The sequence below is a fragment of the Papilio machaon genome, chromosome 12, assembly GCF_912999745.1.
Source record: "Papilio machaon chromosome 12, ilPapMach1.1, whole genome shotgun sequence".
In the NCBI taxonomy this organism is placed as follows: Eukaryota; Metazoa; Arthropoda; class Insecta; order Lepidoptera; family Papilionidae; genus Papilio; species Papilio machaon.
Genome location: NC_059997.1, coordinates 1,373,612 through 1,392,927, shown reverse-complemented (window position 1 = coordinate 1,392,927; position 19,316 = coordinate 1,373,612). Strand labels below are relative to the sequence as shown.

Below are 19,316 nucleotides of genomic sequence, written 5' to 3'. Positions count from 1 at the left end.
TTCCGGTTTTTCAGCTGTACTGTAACCTAAAAAGAAATCCTTGTGTCTTAAGGAGATTTTTGTTTGTTTCATTTGTTTGTGTATCACGTAAAAAATTCTTATAATATTTATTTATCTCACTAGCTTCTAAGTTAAAAAAAGTTTTTTCGTTAACTTGATTTTTGTCCTGATTATTTCTAATTAATAATGTAAAAACCTCTTACTTCTTTCACGGCATATAATTTATTTTTATTGTAATTTATCTAAAATATAAAAAAAAATTAAACCAACTTTTATTTTTCTTCGCTGACGATGTCACGAGCGACCACTAGTCTATAAATATAAAAGGTCCGCAGTATATTAAAATAATACAAAATATTATGATAGCGCACTAAAAGAGATATTACAGATGAAATTATAAATGTAGATTTCCACTGCAGTCATATTTGTGATGACACTTATTGTCATCACTCATATTCTCTTTGAAAAAACAAAGACAACAAGACAAATGTCACAACAGTTTAAATACACAATGCAAAAAACAACCACAGCCAGCCTCAATATATGAAGAAGAAGCCATAAAAACACGATTTTACCCTACATAGGACTACAGATTCTGTGAACTAGGTGAATAGGAAATGAGATTTATAACAATATGATTATATCAACAACAATTATGTATTTTATGAGAGTGTCGGTGGCTCAGTGGTTAAGCACTTGACTTGCAATCTGCAGGGCCTGGGTTTGAATCCCGGCACATACCAATATGTTTTTCGATTTCTTATGTCCATTTATCCGTTCTGATGGCGTTCTAATGGCAAAGGAAAACATTGTGATGTTATACATATCCAAGAAGAAATGCAATATGTGTGAAGTCAACCAACCCGCACTGGGCCAGTGTGGTTGACTATGGCCTAGTCATTCCTAACTTTGGGCCGGCTCCGAGCCCCTCGGTGGGGATGTAAAGTGAGCTGATGATGATGTATTATATACATTAATTATTTAGGCACAAACCTATTAAAATGTCTTCAGAGTATCCTATTAAAGTATTAACAATTTTTTCCTGTGCATTAAAAATGTTTACACAAGGGAATGTTATAAAGTGACAAGTGTTTTGTTCTATTTATAATGTTTCATTACTCATATTTTATTCTATTTATTGTAAGTGTATTTTTAGAAGTTCTGTTCAAATATTGAACTATAATTATTTAGCTTATAATAAAATATTTTATTTTGAATTTATATCAAAATAAAAATTTCATTCATTTCTCCTAATTAAGGTTGGTGAAAGGCATGCGATGGACTTTAAAAAAATAATTAATCAAAACATTCAGGTCTTTAAAAAGGATGGGAAGATAATGATGATTTTATAACTGGTAAGAAGAACAACAAGTGTAATATGACAAACAGAAGATGCTTACAACTATAGTATATACTACTCATCATCACCGTCAGCAATTGTCAGTCCATAGATGGACATAGGCCTTCCCTAATGCTTACCATAATATGATATCTGCTTCCAGCAACTTTCTACCATACACAATAGGCTGTGATAGTACTTGCTAATGAAAAAAATTCTTATTGGATTTTTAAAAGAGAATTTATTGTTGGAGTCCTTGCTTATTAGTCTTGTCACTTCTGACTCTATTATATTCTCTACATATTTACTGGTTTATTTGTGGATGCAATTCATGAAGTATGGTTCGCTTAAAACAAACTAAATATGTTTATTTTCTTATGTTAACAAATATAGTTTTTGCTATCAATAACCATCTATTGTTAACCTAATATCCACTGTTAAATAATTTGAAGACAAATTAAGTAGTTTTTGGTTTTTATTATGAGACTATTCAATTGCGAGTTCGTTTTTAACAGATACTGCATTGATATTTCATGAATATTTTGTTTTTACACTTTACAACAATTGACAGCAATTATTTATTAGTTTTAAATTTTTCTTTGTCATATTGAACAGTCATGTTAAGCAATAAGTGTGTTTACAACTCAGACAGTCCACATTTTTCGTCATGTAAATAAAGGTTATAAAATCTCTTATTTTTATGACGTAAAGTTCTAAAAATTAAAATGTTACATTATTTTATTCAAAAAACATAGCTTGGATAACCTAAGATAGCTTAAAATTGTACTTTTGAATAGAAATTACTACAAAGCTTCACGTGAAAAACACACTTTTAGGTTAGGATACAAACCTGCATTGAATCAGCACTAATGATTTCCGTTTCAAACTTCTGCGCTAATTCCAAGCTTAGTTTTGTTTTCCCAGTTCCTGTTGCACCAAGAATTATCACCATTGGTATTTTAGAGGATATCACAGATCTCAGAGCCATAATAACAACACTTGCACGAACTTCACTTCACCAAAACTAACTTCACAATTATTATGACAGATTTCAAACAACTTATTACGTTCCGTTCTTGGCAAAGTCACCACAGTGCTTATTTTGTTTTCCTTGTTTTTATGCATGCATTTATCGCATTGTTTATTTATAAACAAACACAATGGCTTACACTATTTGAAATCATATTGTGCAATATTATTACACGTATTATAGAATATACTTTATAGTTTCGCAGAGCGTATTTCTACTGAGGTTGGCAAAAATTTTTTTGATATTAAAATTTTGTTAATTGTTTTGTAACAAAATTCAGAAACATAATAAAAACAGAAAAAGAAACGTAATAAGTTTTTTGATAATTTACTCATCTATGTTAATTTATTTTAATCTCCCCATTTATAGGTAGTCCAATATTTTGTTTTCTAATTGTGACTTGAGCGAATTTTTTGTCTTATGCAAGTCACATTTATCAACCACCAGCGAGTTTTTGAGGAATCAAATACACACAGTGCATGACACTAGAGGTTCTATAATCTAATTAATATTCATAATCATTCGATTAATTTCCAGTATACTTACTGGTGTAATATAATCTTAAACAACTAGTGTAATTTTTTTTTTTATAAAGAATTTACTAGCGCGAATTTACTAAACACGATCTCACTTGACATTAGCGGTGAGGTGGTTCAAAGATGGTAGTTGTTATTGTTACGCACTAGTTGTTTTGTTTGTTGTTTAATTGTAGATGTCACTTTTAAGGATATTGTTAATTTTAATTAGTCAACCCGCACGGTACAAGACCGTGACTCATTCTTCTATTCAGCATTTACCAATCTTTGATCTGGTGTCGCCGACCTTTGTATACTAACCTACTACCTACATGTATACTACAGATTTGATCATTTTCTAATGATTTCTTCTCTTCTTCAACCACAGCTTAGGTGAACACTCATTGTTGTCATTTAGTATGAATTTGTGTGTATTGTATGCATGCTTGTTTATGTAAATAATACAGGGTAGAAAAGGAGAAAGGCAAACAACAAAATATGAATAAAAACCGTTTATTTTTTTACACCGACCAAGACAGAGCATTAAAAACATCATCACACCAGCGTACCGCACAGGTACATATAAAATCACAGAATCTAAACACTAATTTAGTAGCCGAAAACCCAATTAAAATAAATCGAAAATGTATAAAAATCACAATCGAATAGCCAATGGTTTCTAAACTCTGCCCCGGAACGGCATTATCATTTATTTCCATATTTAATGATTATCTTAGCATTTCGATATACATAATTAAGGAACAAAAACCAAAGAACTTTCCACATCTTCATTATAGTATCCAAGTCGTGTCTGACGCGATAAGTACAAATGTCCTGTTATACTAACGCCACTTCAAAGATGGCAGGGTGCAAAGTTAATGTTAGGCGGAATTTTATTTTGCGTCCTGCACTCTCTGTAGTGGTGTGTGTAGCCACAGTCAGGGGGCGTGCTGGGGCCGGTCACGGCTTACCACCGCTCACCACCATTCGCCTCAACTTACTACCGCACGCAACAAGCTCGATCGACCACCATTAAAAAAATTTACATTCATCACTGGCCCTGACAGTGGCTAGATGTTACATCGCTTACGGATACTATACAAATAAAAATTACACAATAGAATTTAAACTATTATTTACTCATCCCAACCTTATTTATAAAATTTACAAATTGAGTTGCTATGTTATGTGTAACTTCTTTTTGACCCAAGACGTACCATTTGGCGGTGGTGGAAATGTGCCTTGTCACAGTTTAATGTGCATTGAATCGTTAACTCTCCCGTAATCTCGATCTGCCTACCGAATATAAAGCTGTCATCTCTTACATTTAACATTATCTACTGACTTTCCCTTACGCGAAAAACTATAGTTTTTAACTGTATGTTATCACCAAATAAGAAACCAATGTTACTTTCAACATAAGCTAAATCATCAATAACTTTATTATTTATGTCAAGTATAACAAAAAAAAATTAAATGCAGGTACAACATTCGAGAATTCGTAACTCTCCCTTTAAGAAAAAAAATAAACGATTACTAGAAAAAAAACTCGTTTATAAAAAAAAATCACGTACATCTATGATCTATTCTCTATTATGTACATTTAACAGCTAATGGAAGATAAACTGCAAACCTTTAACAGGATAAGTATTAACCTCCTCGTGTTTCTACTTATTAAAACAACGCTATATATCCTACATAATATCTCACAAAAATATTTCTTGCAACTAATTCGAGTATAAACCTAATATTATCTATATATTTATATGTACATAGCAAGGCACATTCCGCACACAATTAAAGCCTTCGAGCGTACAATCTGCTGACCATGTGCTTGAAAAAACATCAAACTGCGGATGAAGCCCGGATAGATAGGCGAAAATCTAGCGCGTTCACAATATGACAGCCTGGCTTAACACCTATCGAATTTACATTCAAAGTACATCACTAACTTACTGCAGTAAAATATTATATAAAAGAAAATGCAAAATTTTCTATTAGTAGGTACTATGAGGAACTATTTCGTGGTTATTTTTTTTTATTGTTTTATTTCTTAACAGAAATAAAGTAGTTGTAATTATGGTGTTATTATCAAAATACACAGTCTATACCATTATAACGTATACTATTCACTGAGATTATGTTTCATTGTTTTGAGTCACTGGACTATTTAGCTAAATTGCCGTTACATTTTTTTAATCTGTCTAATATTCACAACGTACAAAATAAAGTATCCGTATACACTAGATGAAATAATAATAATGCATATACAATAACGAAGTGCAAATTTGGCTGTAAAATTGTAAAACACATTTTTATAAAAATCACTACTTCACCGCCGCGCCAAATACACTTCGACGAGACTTCGAGTGACAGTAAAAAGAGCGCGAAATTAATTCGAAAAGCGCGCGTTTCAAGCATTATTAACAAAAAACAATCTTAGTATTAGTTGTATGCGTAAAATTTTTATGTAAATTACGTGCAATATATAGTCACAAATAATGATTAAAAAATAGTTAAATGGTCCATCATTTCTTCGATTGTAATAATACATTTAAAATAATGAATCGGAGTCAATGGCGCGACTAAATATAAAAAAAACATTAAGTGTTAAATTTACACGATAACAAAAACCACTAAAAACCGTAAGCGAACTAACCTATGCATATTTAAAACTTACAATAATATCGAGTTAACTATTTTTGATATCACTATCCTATTCCCGCACGAGCGCGCGAGACGTGGGATGAAATAGAAAATCCTACGAACCGGGCCGAAAACATATATAGAGGCCAGCACATACGGAACTTTCTCACGGCCCTCAGCGGCCACCTGCCAGCCTAGCCTACCAAGTCTCCGCCGTCGGCGCTACGCCTCTACTCGTCACTCCTATATACAGCACTGACAAACCCAATCGGATACTACTGCTCTCCTGTCCCGTCTTTACACAGCGAAACGTTTAACTAAATCACTAAACGTTTCGGATCTTTAAATGTATTTTTGAAAATTCACTTGCGATTCGAATATAATCGCTCCTTCCACAATTATCTTATTAAATAATTTTAAACAATAAGCCGGAAAACATTTCAGAGGTATAAACCAGTCTACTTGTTATAGTAACAGTCTGTAAACTATTATGTTTTGTATGAAGTCCTGAGACTCGATTACGCCAGTTTTATGGCTCACTTTGGCACTGCAAAATATCGTTTGAGCAAAACTAACTAGCGGTTATTTATCACTACAACATTCGTACAGAAGCAGAGTAAGCCATAAAAGCTGACAATTTGATGAAATTTAATGAACTCCCTTCGATTCTTCGAAGACCTAGCGGACGTTCGTTAATAATGACCGTATTTATAGTACAGGAATTATTAATACGCATCAGAACAACTTACTAAAGTTAGCGTCCTCTAACATCACGCGGAAGTCTCGGAGAGTCCTCCCTGAACGAACGATCACCGCAACAAGCGGCCGGCCGCTCAATACACGCGGTAGCGGGAGACCATCATGCGTAGCTTTCTTAATTTGGCGACCAGTTTGTTCTGCTGCTTCTGTAGGTTCTCTCGCTCGTAGTCGTCCTCGCGCAGCTTCCGGCACAGCGCCGCCGCCTCGCGCAGTATCACCACTTTAGGGGCGCGCTCCTTGTCTCTTGTCGCGGGTATTTGCTTTTTGAGTTCGTCGAAGAGGTTTTTGAGGCCGATGCGGCGCTGGCGCTCCATGTCGTTGTGTATGGAGCGGCGCTCGATGTCGGGCGCCTCAGCCTCGGAATCGGTGTCGGTGTTGGAGCGACGGCCGCGACGGCCCGGGCCGCGTGCTTTCCGCCGCGGCACGGAGGCGCTGGGTATGCTCGTCGGTGGTATGAGACGTTTCCTGGCGGCCGGCCGCGGGGTCTGCTGAGGCGAGTACAGGAGGTCCTGGGACGACGACGAACGCGAGTACGAGTCCCGCGACTGTGTGGTGCCCGGCAGAGGCTGATGGGTAGTACCGAGAGACACCACGTCGATTTCCTCCTCTGCAACAATAGAGAAACAGTTTAGTTTATTGAACCTTAAATATTAACAGGGCAAATTAAAAATGGAATTAGTATATTTTTTATCTCCTGGAGCGGTATTGTTATCTAGCGATGCGAGCGCCGCATACGGTTCGGCGTTCGTTTATTTGTATTGCAAATTAAAACCCGCATTAATAGTTTCATAGCTCGCATGCTTTCATTCATGCAACGACCGTAATATTCGCATCACCATAAAAGGCGGGCGATCGCCGTTGTGTCGTCTATATACAATTGCGGGTCTAGATGTGATGTAGGGATGCGGCTGCAGTAGTCAGGTGGGAGGCGCTGGCATGGCGAGGGGAGGCGTGCGGGGGAGACAGGGGTTCGAGGGCGTCGACCCCGGCGTACTACCGCAGCGTCTGTGGACATCGATCCGGACGCCGACGTCACGGGCGTTCGCGCCAAAACTAGAGCGCGTGCGCGGCGTATACTGCAGCGTCCACACTCAATGGACGCCTGTCGGACGGCGCGGACTCGCTCCCGCCACCCACCGGCCGCGCGTCTCGCCTAGCGCGTCGCAATCGGCTGTCGAACTCGATGGCAGTAGAGAGGAGCTTCATTAGTACATCGGTGAGCACGCTCCCTCGGTGCAGACACGCGAGCGATTCGAGACCAGTAAAACCTGTTACTGTTGCTAGGGCACAATCGCGTAGCAACAGGCGGACGCAGTTTGCCGTTTCGAAATAGATAACTAGTTTTTTCTTTACTGAATATAAATGTGAGAGACGTACGGAGTCGATGGCGTCAATGGTAACTGCCTCAACACGGGCGCCTCTCTGTTATAATGTACCTGCATTCTCTAGAATCGAAGCCATAGGACTAGGACTCCCAAATGAGCAGGATAAAAGAAACCTCACAATTTACAAAATAATGTTATTATCAGATGTAATGAATGGAAGCGGTAATGGGCGTAGAGTACTCGCTCGACGGATGTAGTCCTTACGTATCGTGTTTACTATGCTGGGCCAATTTCGCGGAAAATCGGTATGCGACTGCGCTATCTCGTTACGCGAACGAATAATTATGTCAGCGGTTCCCGCGATTCAGATCGCCCGAGTGAACGCAATCGCCAGAGTCCGCACCCGTGAATTTCCGATTGGATTTTAAGGCGTTGAAAATAGAAACCGGTCACGTGGGCAGTTGTTTAAACAGTCCAAGGACGAAACTTGCGAAATATACGCGAAACTGAGCATTCCCGATAGACGACCTCGGCGGCGATGGAATAACGCCGACGCGCGCGATCTTTTCGTCGGTTCCGCATAGTAACACGGCTTATCAAACGCACCGCATTCGTCCTGCGTATATGTTCTGTGTGACGTGCGGCCGTGGGCGCGGGGTAACCATTGTGTGGGAAGTCGATTCGCACATCGCGATTTTCTGTTTCCCCGGCGCCGAGGCGATTAACAACCGACGGTCGGTATTATTTTCATCGTGTACGCGACACCGGCCGCATTGGCGCCGTTCTATCGCATAACTAACTAGTACATATACTTATTGTACTCAACTGACACGTGATTTCAAATGTCGCGTTTCAATTTGAATCGCTGCAGAGTCTGTAGCAATTTTACAATCGGAAAACCCGAGTGTGACAGTCTTAAATAGATTTATGTGTCAATTTTAATACTAAACATATAATAAATTTCGATGATATGGTATCTTTATTGTTAGCCCACTCAAGATTAGTCACAATTCCTAGGCTCTGTCTACGTCGTGAGAAATACAATGAGTCATTCAACTGCATCGCGAATAACTTGCTCAGGCCTACATTGAGCAATCAGCACATTAATATTTACATCTAGAATACTATCTTAGTCATTACACGTAAATCAAATAAGGCACAACTATTTTCTTCTATAAACTACATTAAAAATAATCCTAAAACCTTGAAAGAATACGTGACGACATTAAAAACTACCTTAGATTACACTTTGCAGCTGATAATTTAAATTTTTAGAAATATTTCATATGAAACCGTAATTCCATCTGTTTTATCTTAAATTAATGTTGCACAGTAGCAGTTATGTCGGTAATATGTGGAACTAATACAAATAAATTGAATTCTAGGCTACGAGTGCGATAGGGCGCGGCTGCATTGCATTTCAGTTCACACAGTAACCACGTTCCGATTTCATAAATACGATACACGATTTAGTTCTAATAATTGATTGTTACGAATTATTTTATAACAGCTTTTTTTTTTAAATAGTACTTCTCAAACTTTGTATTCGTAGGGGTTTTATTGTGGAATCGAGACGGATGACCCGCAAGGCGCTCGCCACGCTCTAAAGCTCCAGGCCAAGTTCACTGGCATTTGAACGCGTTAATTAAAAATTTTCATGACGTGTGCGATGCACGCTATCTTATACAGCATGTTCACAAATCAAACCATACAATGTATTCGATTATTCAAAATTTGCATCACAGTAAAAATATACAGTTAAAAGCGCGCGAATTATTGCTAGTAATAAAGGTGCGGCTATCAGTTAAAATACGTTATCAACTTTATACCTCGATTGGATTTTAAATGATAATCGATACGATTATTGTGCGAATTTATAACAGCCTTGAAAGTATTTAATCTGCGATAAGAAGTCGCGTGAGCGCGGTAAAATAAATTTTCAATTCGACACATCCTGTATATTGTTGGAGTACCGCTGCAACGTTAATAAGCTTAAGAGACCATAACTGTGGCCGCGGTTTATGTTTTTATTGTTTTCTCATTACTGCTAGATCCCTAAATGGAAATCGCTAACGTCAAATTGAAGATACCATCCTACAGATCGATCGATCGTGACATGTAGGGTATATTAATAAAGATTCGAGTAGGAACGTAATATGGCGATCGAATCCATCGCTGACCTGATCGTCTGTGTATTTTCGGCGTATTACGCAACCGAGAAAAGTCGGTCATCTAGGCAGTGGCGGGTGTACGAGACCGGCCGCCTTCTAAATCAGGCAGTGATAATTTATGGACCGAGGTACGATGGCGGATCGATTAGGCGTACGGCCTTGGTTTGTATGAAGTTCACGGGCGACTGTTTGACGTAGAAAAAAGCTAACAAACGAACCAGCGATTTAGTGCTAATGAACTAGAGAATGTAACCGGATTTCAATGTTGAGAATGTTATCTTTTCGGAATACTAGAAATATTTAATACAGAAAGAGAACTTAGATTAATTTCAACAGAGATCCATTGACATGATATTGTCATAATATCGGATATAGAAACTATTTGAGGGTAGTTTTAAAAATAATGTATCATACAGCTAATATCATATTTAAAATTTTTATATAGACTTATTTAAAATTGTAAAACTAATCGACACTAAAACGAAAATGTCAATCGATTAAAAATACGACATATAAAACAGACGTTAATATTTTATCAAAGAAATCTTGTTGCGTCATTTTAACCGTCCAAATGTATTTATGGCCCCATTGAAATACACACGATATTAGTCAAATCTATATTAAATATAACTACTATTAAATGATGGGAACCTTCAAATTATCGTTTGTAATATTACAGAAATTATTATTTAAACGTGAGACAAACCGTATAAGATCTATCACAAGATTTGTCCTTAAAATTATTACTATGCATGGTTTCTACACATCGAAATTTTATAGCTTTTAAATTATTCCGCTTTGCTAATTCTGTTAATACATATTATAATAGATTGTGCGACCTACATAGACGCGTCAAACAGTGTTGCTATCAGCGACAACTATATTAAACTATTAATTTATGGAAAAATTAAGAGATATGGGATTTAGATTATATTTTTTTTTATTATTAAATAATCATTAGGTCGGAAAGATCAAGGTGAAATTGTAAATTATCTGGTTGCCGAGTTGATATCACGTGGTTAGTATAAGACATTTCTGATAAGACAATAAAAATTTATGCCAGTCGGACGACTGCGTAACCGTTTTCGACATTGATGTTTGATGCTCCAAGGTTGCGGGACCGAAGCGATATTTACAAAACTGAGCCTCCGTTCAAGGCTTCTTATATACTTGTTTCCATCTTCAATCATTTCTTATTTCCATCTATACTAATATTACAAAGAGAAAAGATTTGTATATGTTAACGAATAAACTTAAACTACTGGACCAACTTACATTACAACTAAGTAACATTCCGTATGGACCAAGTCACAGGCTAAAACTATTTTAAATATAATATTCTGAAAACTTGTAGGAAAAATTGTATTACGTTAGTCCCATAGATGTCCAATGACCCAACAATTTTAATTTTGATTAAAATGCCATTGATTTCTCTTATCACAGCTTCATTAATCAAAAATCGTATTTGTAAGAATTTTTTTTCATCAAGTACTTTTCAAGCTACAAATTCGTCGTACACAGCAAACGAGTCGAATAATGCAAGTTGGAACTTCCACGTTTCATTTAACGTCACATACCTTTTTTTATCGCGATTTGAAATATTTACACACACATACATAGCGATCGTTTAAAACAATATCTAAGAATTCAACCTAAGAATTCAACGCGATAACGACAAGGTCGCTCCTACTACAGCGGGACATTTGTATTTTACGACTTACAACACTACGGCACGGACGTCGATGACTGCGGCAACTTATCGTGAATTGATAATGAATTGTAAATTAAACGCTTTACTGTCCGACAAATCATGAAGCATACATACACAGACATAATCAGTTAAGAATATTTTTTTTAATCTATTTAACTGCGAAAGACCCGGTAAAACTAATGACACCATTCAATCGCTCTAATAATAATTCATGTCAGTCAACGGTCGGATAATTCTTGTACCAATTTCCCCATTAATATCGATAGATTTTTGCACTCAGCACAATAGTCCAGGCTGAAAGGTAGGCTTCTTAACTAAGACTATAATATTTATATGTAGGTCAGCTTCAAACGCCGCATACAAGCGTGCAAATCGCGTTAACTATGCAACCAAGAACATTCACATCGCTTGCAAGTTGAGCCAACAACATTTATTTAAATATAAAATATAAAAATAGATTTAGTTACTATATAGACGCAGAAATGACAAACCATTATTCGTACTGTTGCTACAAGACTATGAACTATGTTAACCAAATATTTAATCAAGTGATTATATTAAACATTACTCAGTACGTATTTACGTCAGTACTCAAAAATAGATCAGCTGTTTTATCGCCTTTCGCGAAAAGTACGAAATCGTAAGCGCAGTTGTCGGCCCCGACACGATTCAAAGCAATGTTTGGGGGGCGCCTAAAACCGGATCTAGTGCCCTGAATTGCCCTTAAAGGAACTTAACAATTCTACAGCGCAACCACTGGCCCACTTACTTAACGGGACCTAGAATTTAAATGTCATAAATCACAATCTCGGCCGCGCAATCTGTCAAGATAAGACACAGGTCAAAAGCACCTAGAGCTGTTTAACTCGGTTATCTGTCTAAAGTTTATTAGGTTAGCGGCTTTTATAATTATAGCGGCCGGCAATAGCTCGCATTATTGCAAAATGACATGGCGTTTTTCAATAAAAAGAGCCATAAAACAAGTGACCCGAAATTATGTCGGATACCTCAATTCGATACATGGCGCAGAAAATAATTCAATTTTACTCTACGATAAGTTATATGTGTATGTAAGTAAATACTAGGTACCCCTGCAAAAAGACCATGGAATACAATTCAATAACTAATGGTACAGTTTTGTTGCAACATTTTTGCGCGGGAAAATGAATCTATTGAGTACGCAGCCGGCGCGCTCCGCGGCGTATGGTGGCGCGATAAAACTGAGCATGCGTCGTAAATTTGGCGCGGCTGCTAGTGATGCGACACGGACCGTTACCAATATTTTAATTGACTCCGTCAGTTATTAATATCGCATTGTTTTATAAAAAAATAACAGGATAGATTGTATATGAAGCAACTTAGCAGCGAATACTTTATTAGGCGATTTCACTGACGCGAATTATTGACTGTCTATGAATTGTGATCTGGCCGGACTAGAAGCGGGCGTACCGCGTTCCGAACCGGTCCGGCGACCGGAGACCGGCCAGCCGAGCTCCACTTCAATGAGATTCCATTTCATTCCGTCGCATTCTTGCGCGACTAACGGACAACTCGATGCGAGAATGTCGCAGTGAATGCGAACATAGATATTTTAAACTCACTCACTTAACATAATTGACAATTAAAAATAGTAAAAACAAATTTTTACGATTCTAACGGTGCAGCAAGTGGCATCGTAAACGAATGCGAGCCACGATACGACCTCACACACCGCTATCGACGATAACTAAAGTGCAAATAGATAACGTAACATTGTAGTCGTAGTAATGATGCACTCGTGTGGCGTGCACCGACGTCGAGTCACCACTGTAAATATTATTAACCCATGTGTCGTTTGCAGTACAAGTATAGGTACGTTATGAACTTCCCGCCAAAATTAAGTAAACGATCCAATCTAATTATCCTTTCCGCAGACGATTGAAGTACAATTAACAGCCAGACAATGACAGATTCATCGTGTTCGAACTTTGCACCGATGATATTTAAACATCGCCAATTAATCGAGTCCGGCTCACGTGGACCACATATTCGTAATTATTAAGTCCCTCGGGATGAGCAGGATGCTCTGACATTAAGGAAGGTTGGTACGTTCAAGGTCGGCGAGGTTCCGGAAGGCGCGGGTGCGTCTAGCCGGGCGGGCGGGGGGCGCGTGGTGCGGGACGGGGTGCCGGGTCGATACTCCCAGTTTCCGCGCTCGCAGAATTACGCCTGCGTCCTTCTCTCATCTTGTACTGCCGCCGTCTTACTCAATTATATATTACACTCTTAGATATACTCAACAACACAACTCAATTATGGAAGAAACAAATAAAATCGATGTAAGCAAAACTCTCGGTTTTAAAAATTTATTGAACGATATCTAGAGAAAATATGTTAAGTGTTGAGAGCGGTACGCATAATGAGAAAAGAATTAAGTAAAGGTATATATTATCGTCACTTATATGTACTACCGCTGGGAATTGTGGCTAAAGATCTAGGTATGGACGAAGCATAGGAATAGGATAAGCGTAAAAGGGTCATACAATATTAAGTTAAATTATATTCTGTAGTATATATGACATACCTGATTCGCACGAGTCAGACGGCGTCTGCACTCCGAGGTAGTCGATGCGTTGTCTTGCTATGGTGTAGGAGTGGTCAGCAGCCACAGCGGCGGAGTCGCGGACCAGCCGGCGTGCGGCGCTCGCCACGTCCACCACGTGCTCGAACGGGTACTGCTGTTCATCACCGTCCAGTGAAGGCGGAGTCTCAGGCCGCGGCGGCGAGATGTCCCGCCGCAGCAAACTCTGGCCCGGCGTCGCAGATATCAAGTCGGTCGGCACAAACGTGTTAGACGGGTGCACCGCCGAATCCACGCACGAGCCTGCCCACATGCAGTCGTGGTGCACGATGTTGTCCTTGTGGTCCTCCGGACTGTCCGGTATCCGCCAGTCCGGGTCGCTGTCGTCCAGGCTGTCCGGGTTGGACGGCGGCACGAAGTCCAGCCGGTCCACCTCGTAGTCCACCTGCGTCCAGAACTCGGACGTCGAAGCCATCTCCATAGTCACCTCGTCCAACGTCTCCCAGATGTCAAACTGCAGTATGTTAGGGTCGAGGATCGGTGGCGACATTTTGATTTTTTTCTTCTTCTTTCTTTATATAAACTAAAATACTAACTAGTTTTAAAGCTACGACGAAGTTTTTGATATCACAGAGCCCCTTATCACAAGGACGATGCGCGCGATGGGTCCTACGCACACCGTCTGCAACAAAAAGAAATCCTAGTTGTAGAATAATAGAATAATTAAAATAATATATGTATAGGTAACTCAAATGTTTAAGAGTGCTACAAATTATATTCATATTGAATTATGTTGGATAATTTAAAGTATTGAAACCGAAAATTAAATTAGCTAAATATTTAATTGTATCACCTAATTATTGCACAACGTTCACAAATTGAAGTAATTTATTTATTTTATGATCAAATTCACTTTAAACTATCAAACTTTAAAAACTTTTGAAAATGTTAAAAACCAAAACAGATAGTAACACAAGGGGTGTTGACCCCCTTGTATTTACAAACAAATCCCGTTAGAGCACCAAGTCGGGGAGCGGGAAGTGTCCACCACGGTGTCCAAAACTAGACTGAAGGCGGGATACGAAAACGAACTGTTTTAAAGGGCACTTTGGCCTTGAGGCTTATTTCAATTCTTACAAAAATTTGCTATTATCCTTGGAGTACCACCCCCGCTTATTTTTTACAATCTACCTGGATATCGGTGGTAGTGATTCCGCGAAAAATCGTCAATGCCAGGTAGACGGCTACGATGTGTAAAATGAGCATTTGTTTACAAGCGCAGAATGGCGCGAAAACATAGTGTTTACCAATACAGCGACTCTGCGCGCCTTTTTACACTTCAATTGAATTCCACATACAAAATGGAAGAAATTATTCCATAGACTATTGAATTTAATAGAAGCAAAATTTTGTTACTAACTAATTTTTTAAAATTGATCAAAATTTATAAAAAGCTGCTTGTATTAATCTTGCAACATTATCATTTTATTAGATTTAATATTTGTTAATTTACTTCGAAGAAATTATAACTAAACAGCAAAAAAAATTGCGCGATGAAAATTTATGTAACGACTTCAGTTTACAAATACTATAATTTTGATATTTTTTCTCAATAAACGTTTTTCACATTAATTATCACATAATATACTACTTATGAAGAATTTTGCTTTATATTATGCAATTCATGTTTCTGCATTTTATGCAACACAGCCATTCAATATAATATTGTGAAATGTGAAATATTATGAAACTAAATACAACTTCAATTATTATAAATCAGAATAAATATTAAATAATAATAAGTTTTAAAAATCGAAATTGTTTTAAATTTTTTACAGCAATAAATTTATAATTATGATAATTTAATTTAACATATTATTTTTTTATAATATCGTATTTTAATATACTGGAGTCTATCCTATTTTTATCATTTTATTGATTCATATTTCGTAACTAACAAAATAATTATTGTGCAATGCAGAACATTAAATCTACGTAATATTTTTAGGACGTTTCAATACGCGGCAATGTTGGAATTTGGGCGCCTGCTTTTCGCAGAAACGCCACAAGCCGAAGTTCATTTCATAGTCGGCAACGCCCCGCCAACAACTTATACGCTAGAAACCTATTAAATATCTACCCGCACCTGTTGGTGCTTTTTTGAACTATATTAAATTACTAAACAATTTGGTTGAATGACACTTTAGCAATATGAATATAATAGCTCACCGAAAAGTTTGTGCAAAACGCGATCCGACTGGGGCCGGCAAGTTACACAATTTCACACAGAATTCTTCAGAATCTTCGACAAAGTTTTTTCCGTACACACTGCGTAACACTCACTGAGAATATGCGGTTGGTTATACAGTGTAAATTAAATACGGTACTTCTTCCGAGACCTCCTATTGAGTTTGTCAGACACTGAAACATTATTCGGGTGCCGGCCGGTTCTAAGGACAGCCGCGCGTGCTATTCGGGTGGCGCCGTGGACACGACTAGTTGGCGAAGCGCGAGGTGGCGAGCGAGTAGCGGCAGCGGCCGCTCTCGCGCTCCGGGCTTTGACGCGGCGCCCCCTCCGCGCCGCTGGCACTCGCGGCGCCCCCCGCCGTTGCCGGCACGGCTAATTCCTTGCCATTCACGAAATCCTCTGAAAATACGCTTCGTCCTGCCGATTTTGTACCACGAATATGTTCATATATCAATTCTGCATTCAGTTACACAGTTGTTATGTTGTAAAAGCGCATAAATACCGAATAATGTCATAAAATATCTTGCGACTCGCGCCTCACAAGTGCTCGGGGAAGGAAATCAGCGCAGCGACGTTACGGCGTGCGTTAGTAAGTGTGCGTAGATGCTCGCTGTGTGAGTTAGGTGCGGTTTCTGACGTTGTGGGAGGAAAATCGAGGCGAGCGCTGGTCGCCGGCCGGCAAGCCGCTAGCGCTAGCTGTCGTGTCCTCTCCTCACTCAGCCGCCGGTCTTTCTCTGGCTAGAACGTTTGTTGTATTGTTTTTCACAGCTGCCGCTATCGGAGCTAGTCAGTCGACATTCCTAAGATCGAGGCTTATGGTGCGAAGCAGAAATACCTGAGCGATTCTGATGAATTGGCGCGTATTATTTATTGAGCGCTTGCACTGCAAACAATTAGGGCTCATAGTCGTAAAATGTACTTCGCGTTGTATTGTACGGTTAGTTCTGCACTATAAAATGTAACTTTACGTACAGAAAAGAGTAAAAACCTTCTAAAATGCTTACATATTAATAAATGATGTGTGATAGGTTTAGATATTGTAAAAATATGAGCGTTATATTTAAATATACCAAATTAATAATTAGTCTTTAGTCCGATGCACAAGCAAATTTTATTTAGCGCTATTTATAGACAGAGACATAAAACGTCTTAAACAATTAATCAAACTACAGTATGATTTATTTAATTAATTTATAACACATGCGAATGGCAACATTATTGTTTGTTATCTATGCACAGTAATACATCATAGGATCGAGCATTACTTTCCCCCCATAAAGTTCGTCGACCCGCATTCCGCGCTGCATTCCCAGCGAAATAAAAAAAATCAGCATCGACTTTGCAAACCTAAGTGTAGGGCTCCCTTTTGACAAACATAAATTACGGACAAGCATAGATTTTTTGAGTTCAGACCTTATCTTTAGTTGTATATTTTAAATCAAAATCTCAAAAATTAAGTTCGGGAAACAGTTTTTAAAACTTTTTTGTATAACAAAATTATATTACTATATTACTTTGAATAAAGTAGACGTTTTTACTGCTGGCTTAAGTGTTATAAGAGACAATTGCTGTTTCCATGCTGTGCATATATAATATTCAATAAAATACCGATTTTATTTATTTATGTTATCATAGTTATGATATAGGGATAAGGGCAGGTTGATGATGAGTTATGATATAAACATACCGCGACTATAACCTACTAATAATATAAAATATTTATAGTCAACTTAAAAAAAATCACTTAATAGATATTATTTAAGACGAATATAATGAATCCGTATCCCAATAAAATGTAGGTATGGTAAGGGTAACCCTACTTGCGACTAATAAGTCTTTCCCTCTCCCTCCTGTGAAAAGGACGCCGTATGGCGGTTGATTTTAATTCCGAATGTTGTATGAGATTATTTATTGATCTTTTCTAATCAAATATGGCTGATCGAATACACAATCATAACTTTCCCTTAGTAATATTATTAAATATGTAGCACTTTAATGTTAACGATTGCATTAATTCTCAAAATCTCTTTATTTAGTTAACTATCACAATAAATATTTAGTAATATAGTCAAGTTATAAATTTGATTAGATTCTCTCGCATAGTAACAAACAGTTGCACATTCTTTTCAACAGATGTCGCTAAACGTACTCGTAAGAAAACAACGGCGTACTGGCAATTGCTTGCGCGCGAAGTCTGTTAAAAATCATGATTTTTACAGACTTCATGTTTGACTTGTTTTTCTTGTGACGAAAAAATATTAAAATGTTTCATTAAACTATTAAAGAGTATAATGTAACGGTTAAAATTACTTATACCTCGTAAACCTCGAATCAGAAATTACAAATAAAAAATTATAAGTTTTACTTATCTTTGTGTATATAATTATTTTGTGTTATAAAAATAATTTTCAAAACGATATATTTATATTACTGATTGCTCACAAAGTAAAAGGTAAGATTTACCGTAATCAATACACACTGAGTTAACAGACACCGACAAATTATGAACACAAAAAATGACTACCTGTCCCAACCATTAACAAACTCTTCACTGATCCTTCCGCCCAACTTTTTAGTTTTTTTTTAATAGTAAAACAATTGTCATCGTTTCAAAGAAGGCCGTCTACATAAAGTTTTTATTTATGAATTAACATTTCGCGGAATCTCCATTTTATTAGAATCTTATCTAATAAAATAAAGTAAGATTTAATTTTGTAAAATAACTGTTAACTATTAGTTGGTTAGGTTTTATTTACGTGTTTACTATCATGGTGGAGTATGATAAACGATGTTATGGTTTCTTGAATTAGATTAAGAGAAAAACGTAAGCGTGTTCTTTTAATAAAACTAAATTTATGGTAGGCGTAATGTCATATTCGATTTTTCAACCCTCATCCATGTAACAAAACCCTAGAAAAATTAGATCACGCTCACCCTAACGACATACAAACCCTTTTACAATAAGCACCCTTCGGATAATTTTATTCATTCAATCCCATCTACTATAGATAA

The 19,316-nt window shown here is 37.4% G+C and overlaps 2 protein-coding genes across 3 annotated transcripts in view; both read right to left on the bottom strand.

The window, feature by feature from the left end:
* The window catches only part of LOC106718906 (tRNA dimethylallyltransferase), a gene marked incomplete at its 3' end in the record, with an annotated part of 156,870 nt that extends 154,523 nt beyond the window's left edge, over positions 1–2,347 (bottom strand). Inside the window, exon 1 of the mRNA XM_045680331.1 lies at positions 2,190–2,347. Within this exon, the coding sequence (XP_045536287.1) occupies positions 2,190–2,327 (138 nt within the window). The remainder of the gene's footprint in view (positions 1–2,189) is intronic.
* A 4,007-nt stretch (positions 2,348–6,354) lies between these two features.
* Positions 6,355–16,578, bottom strand: LOC106718960 (myc proto-oncogene protein). 2 transcript variants are annotated; one of them, XM_014513173.2, is made up of 3 exons: positions 16,286–16,578; positions 14,060–14,738; positions 6,355–6,896 (listed from the first exon to the last, which is right to left on the bottom strand). In XM_014513173.2, the coding sequence occupies exons 2-3, from the start codon at positions 14,604–14,606 to the stop codon at positions 6,364–6,366; spliced, it is 1,080 nt and encodes a 359-aa protein (XP_014368659.1). In that variant the 5' UTR covers positions 14,607–14,738; positions 16,286–16,578; the 3' UTR covers positions 6,355–6,363. The 2 variants fall into 2 exon arrangements, with proteins under 2 accessions (XP_014368659.1, XP_014368660.1); XM_014513174.2 differs by lacking the exon at positions 16,286–16,578 and adding an exon at positions 14,910–15,104.
* Positions 16,579–19,316: the final 2,738 nt, after the last annotated feature.

Bases quoted from the DNA above. Each gene is read 5' to 3' on its own strand.
- LOC106718960 (XM_014513173.2), bottom strand. From the start codon at position 14,606: ATGTCGCCACCGATCCTCGACCCTAACATACTGCAGTTTGACATCTGG. The intron at 6,897-14,059 runs GTATGTCATATA...CTATTGTTGCAG, and splicing joins GTCTGACTCGTGCGAATCAG to AGGAGGAAATCGACGTGGTG.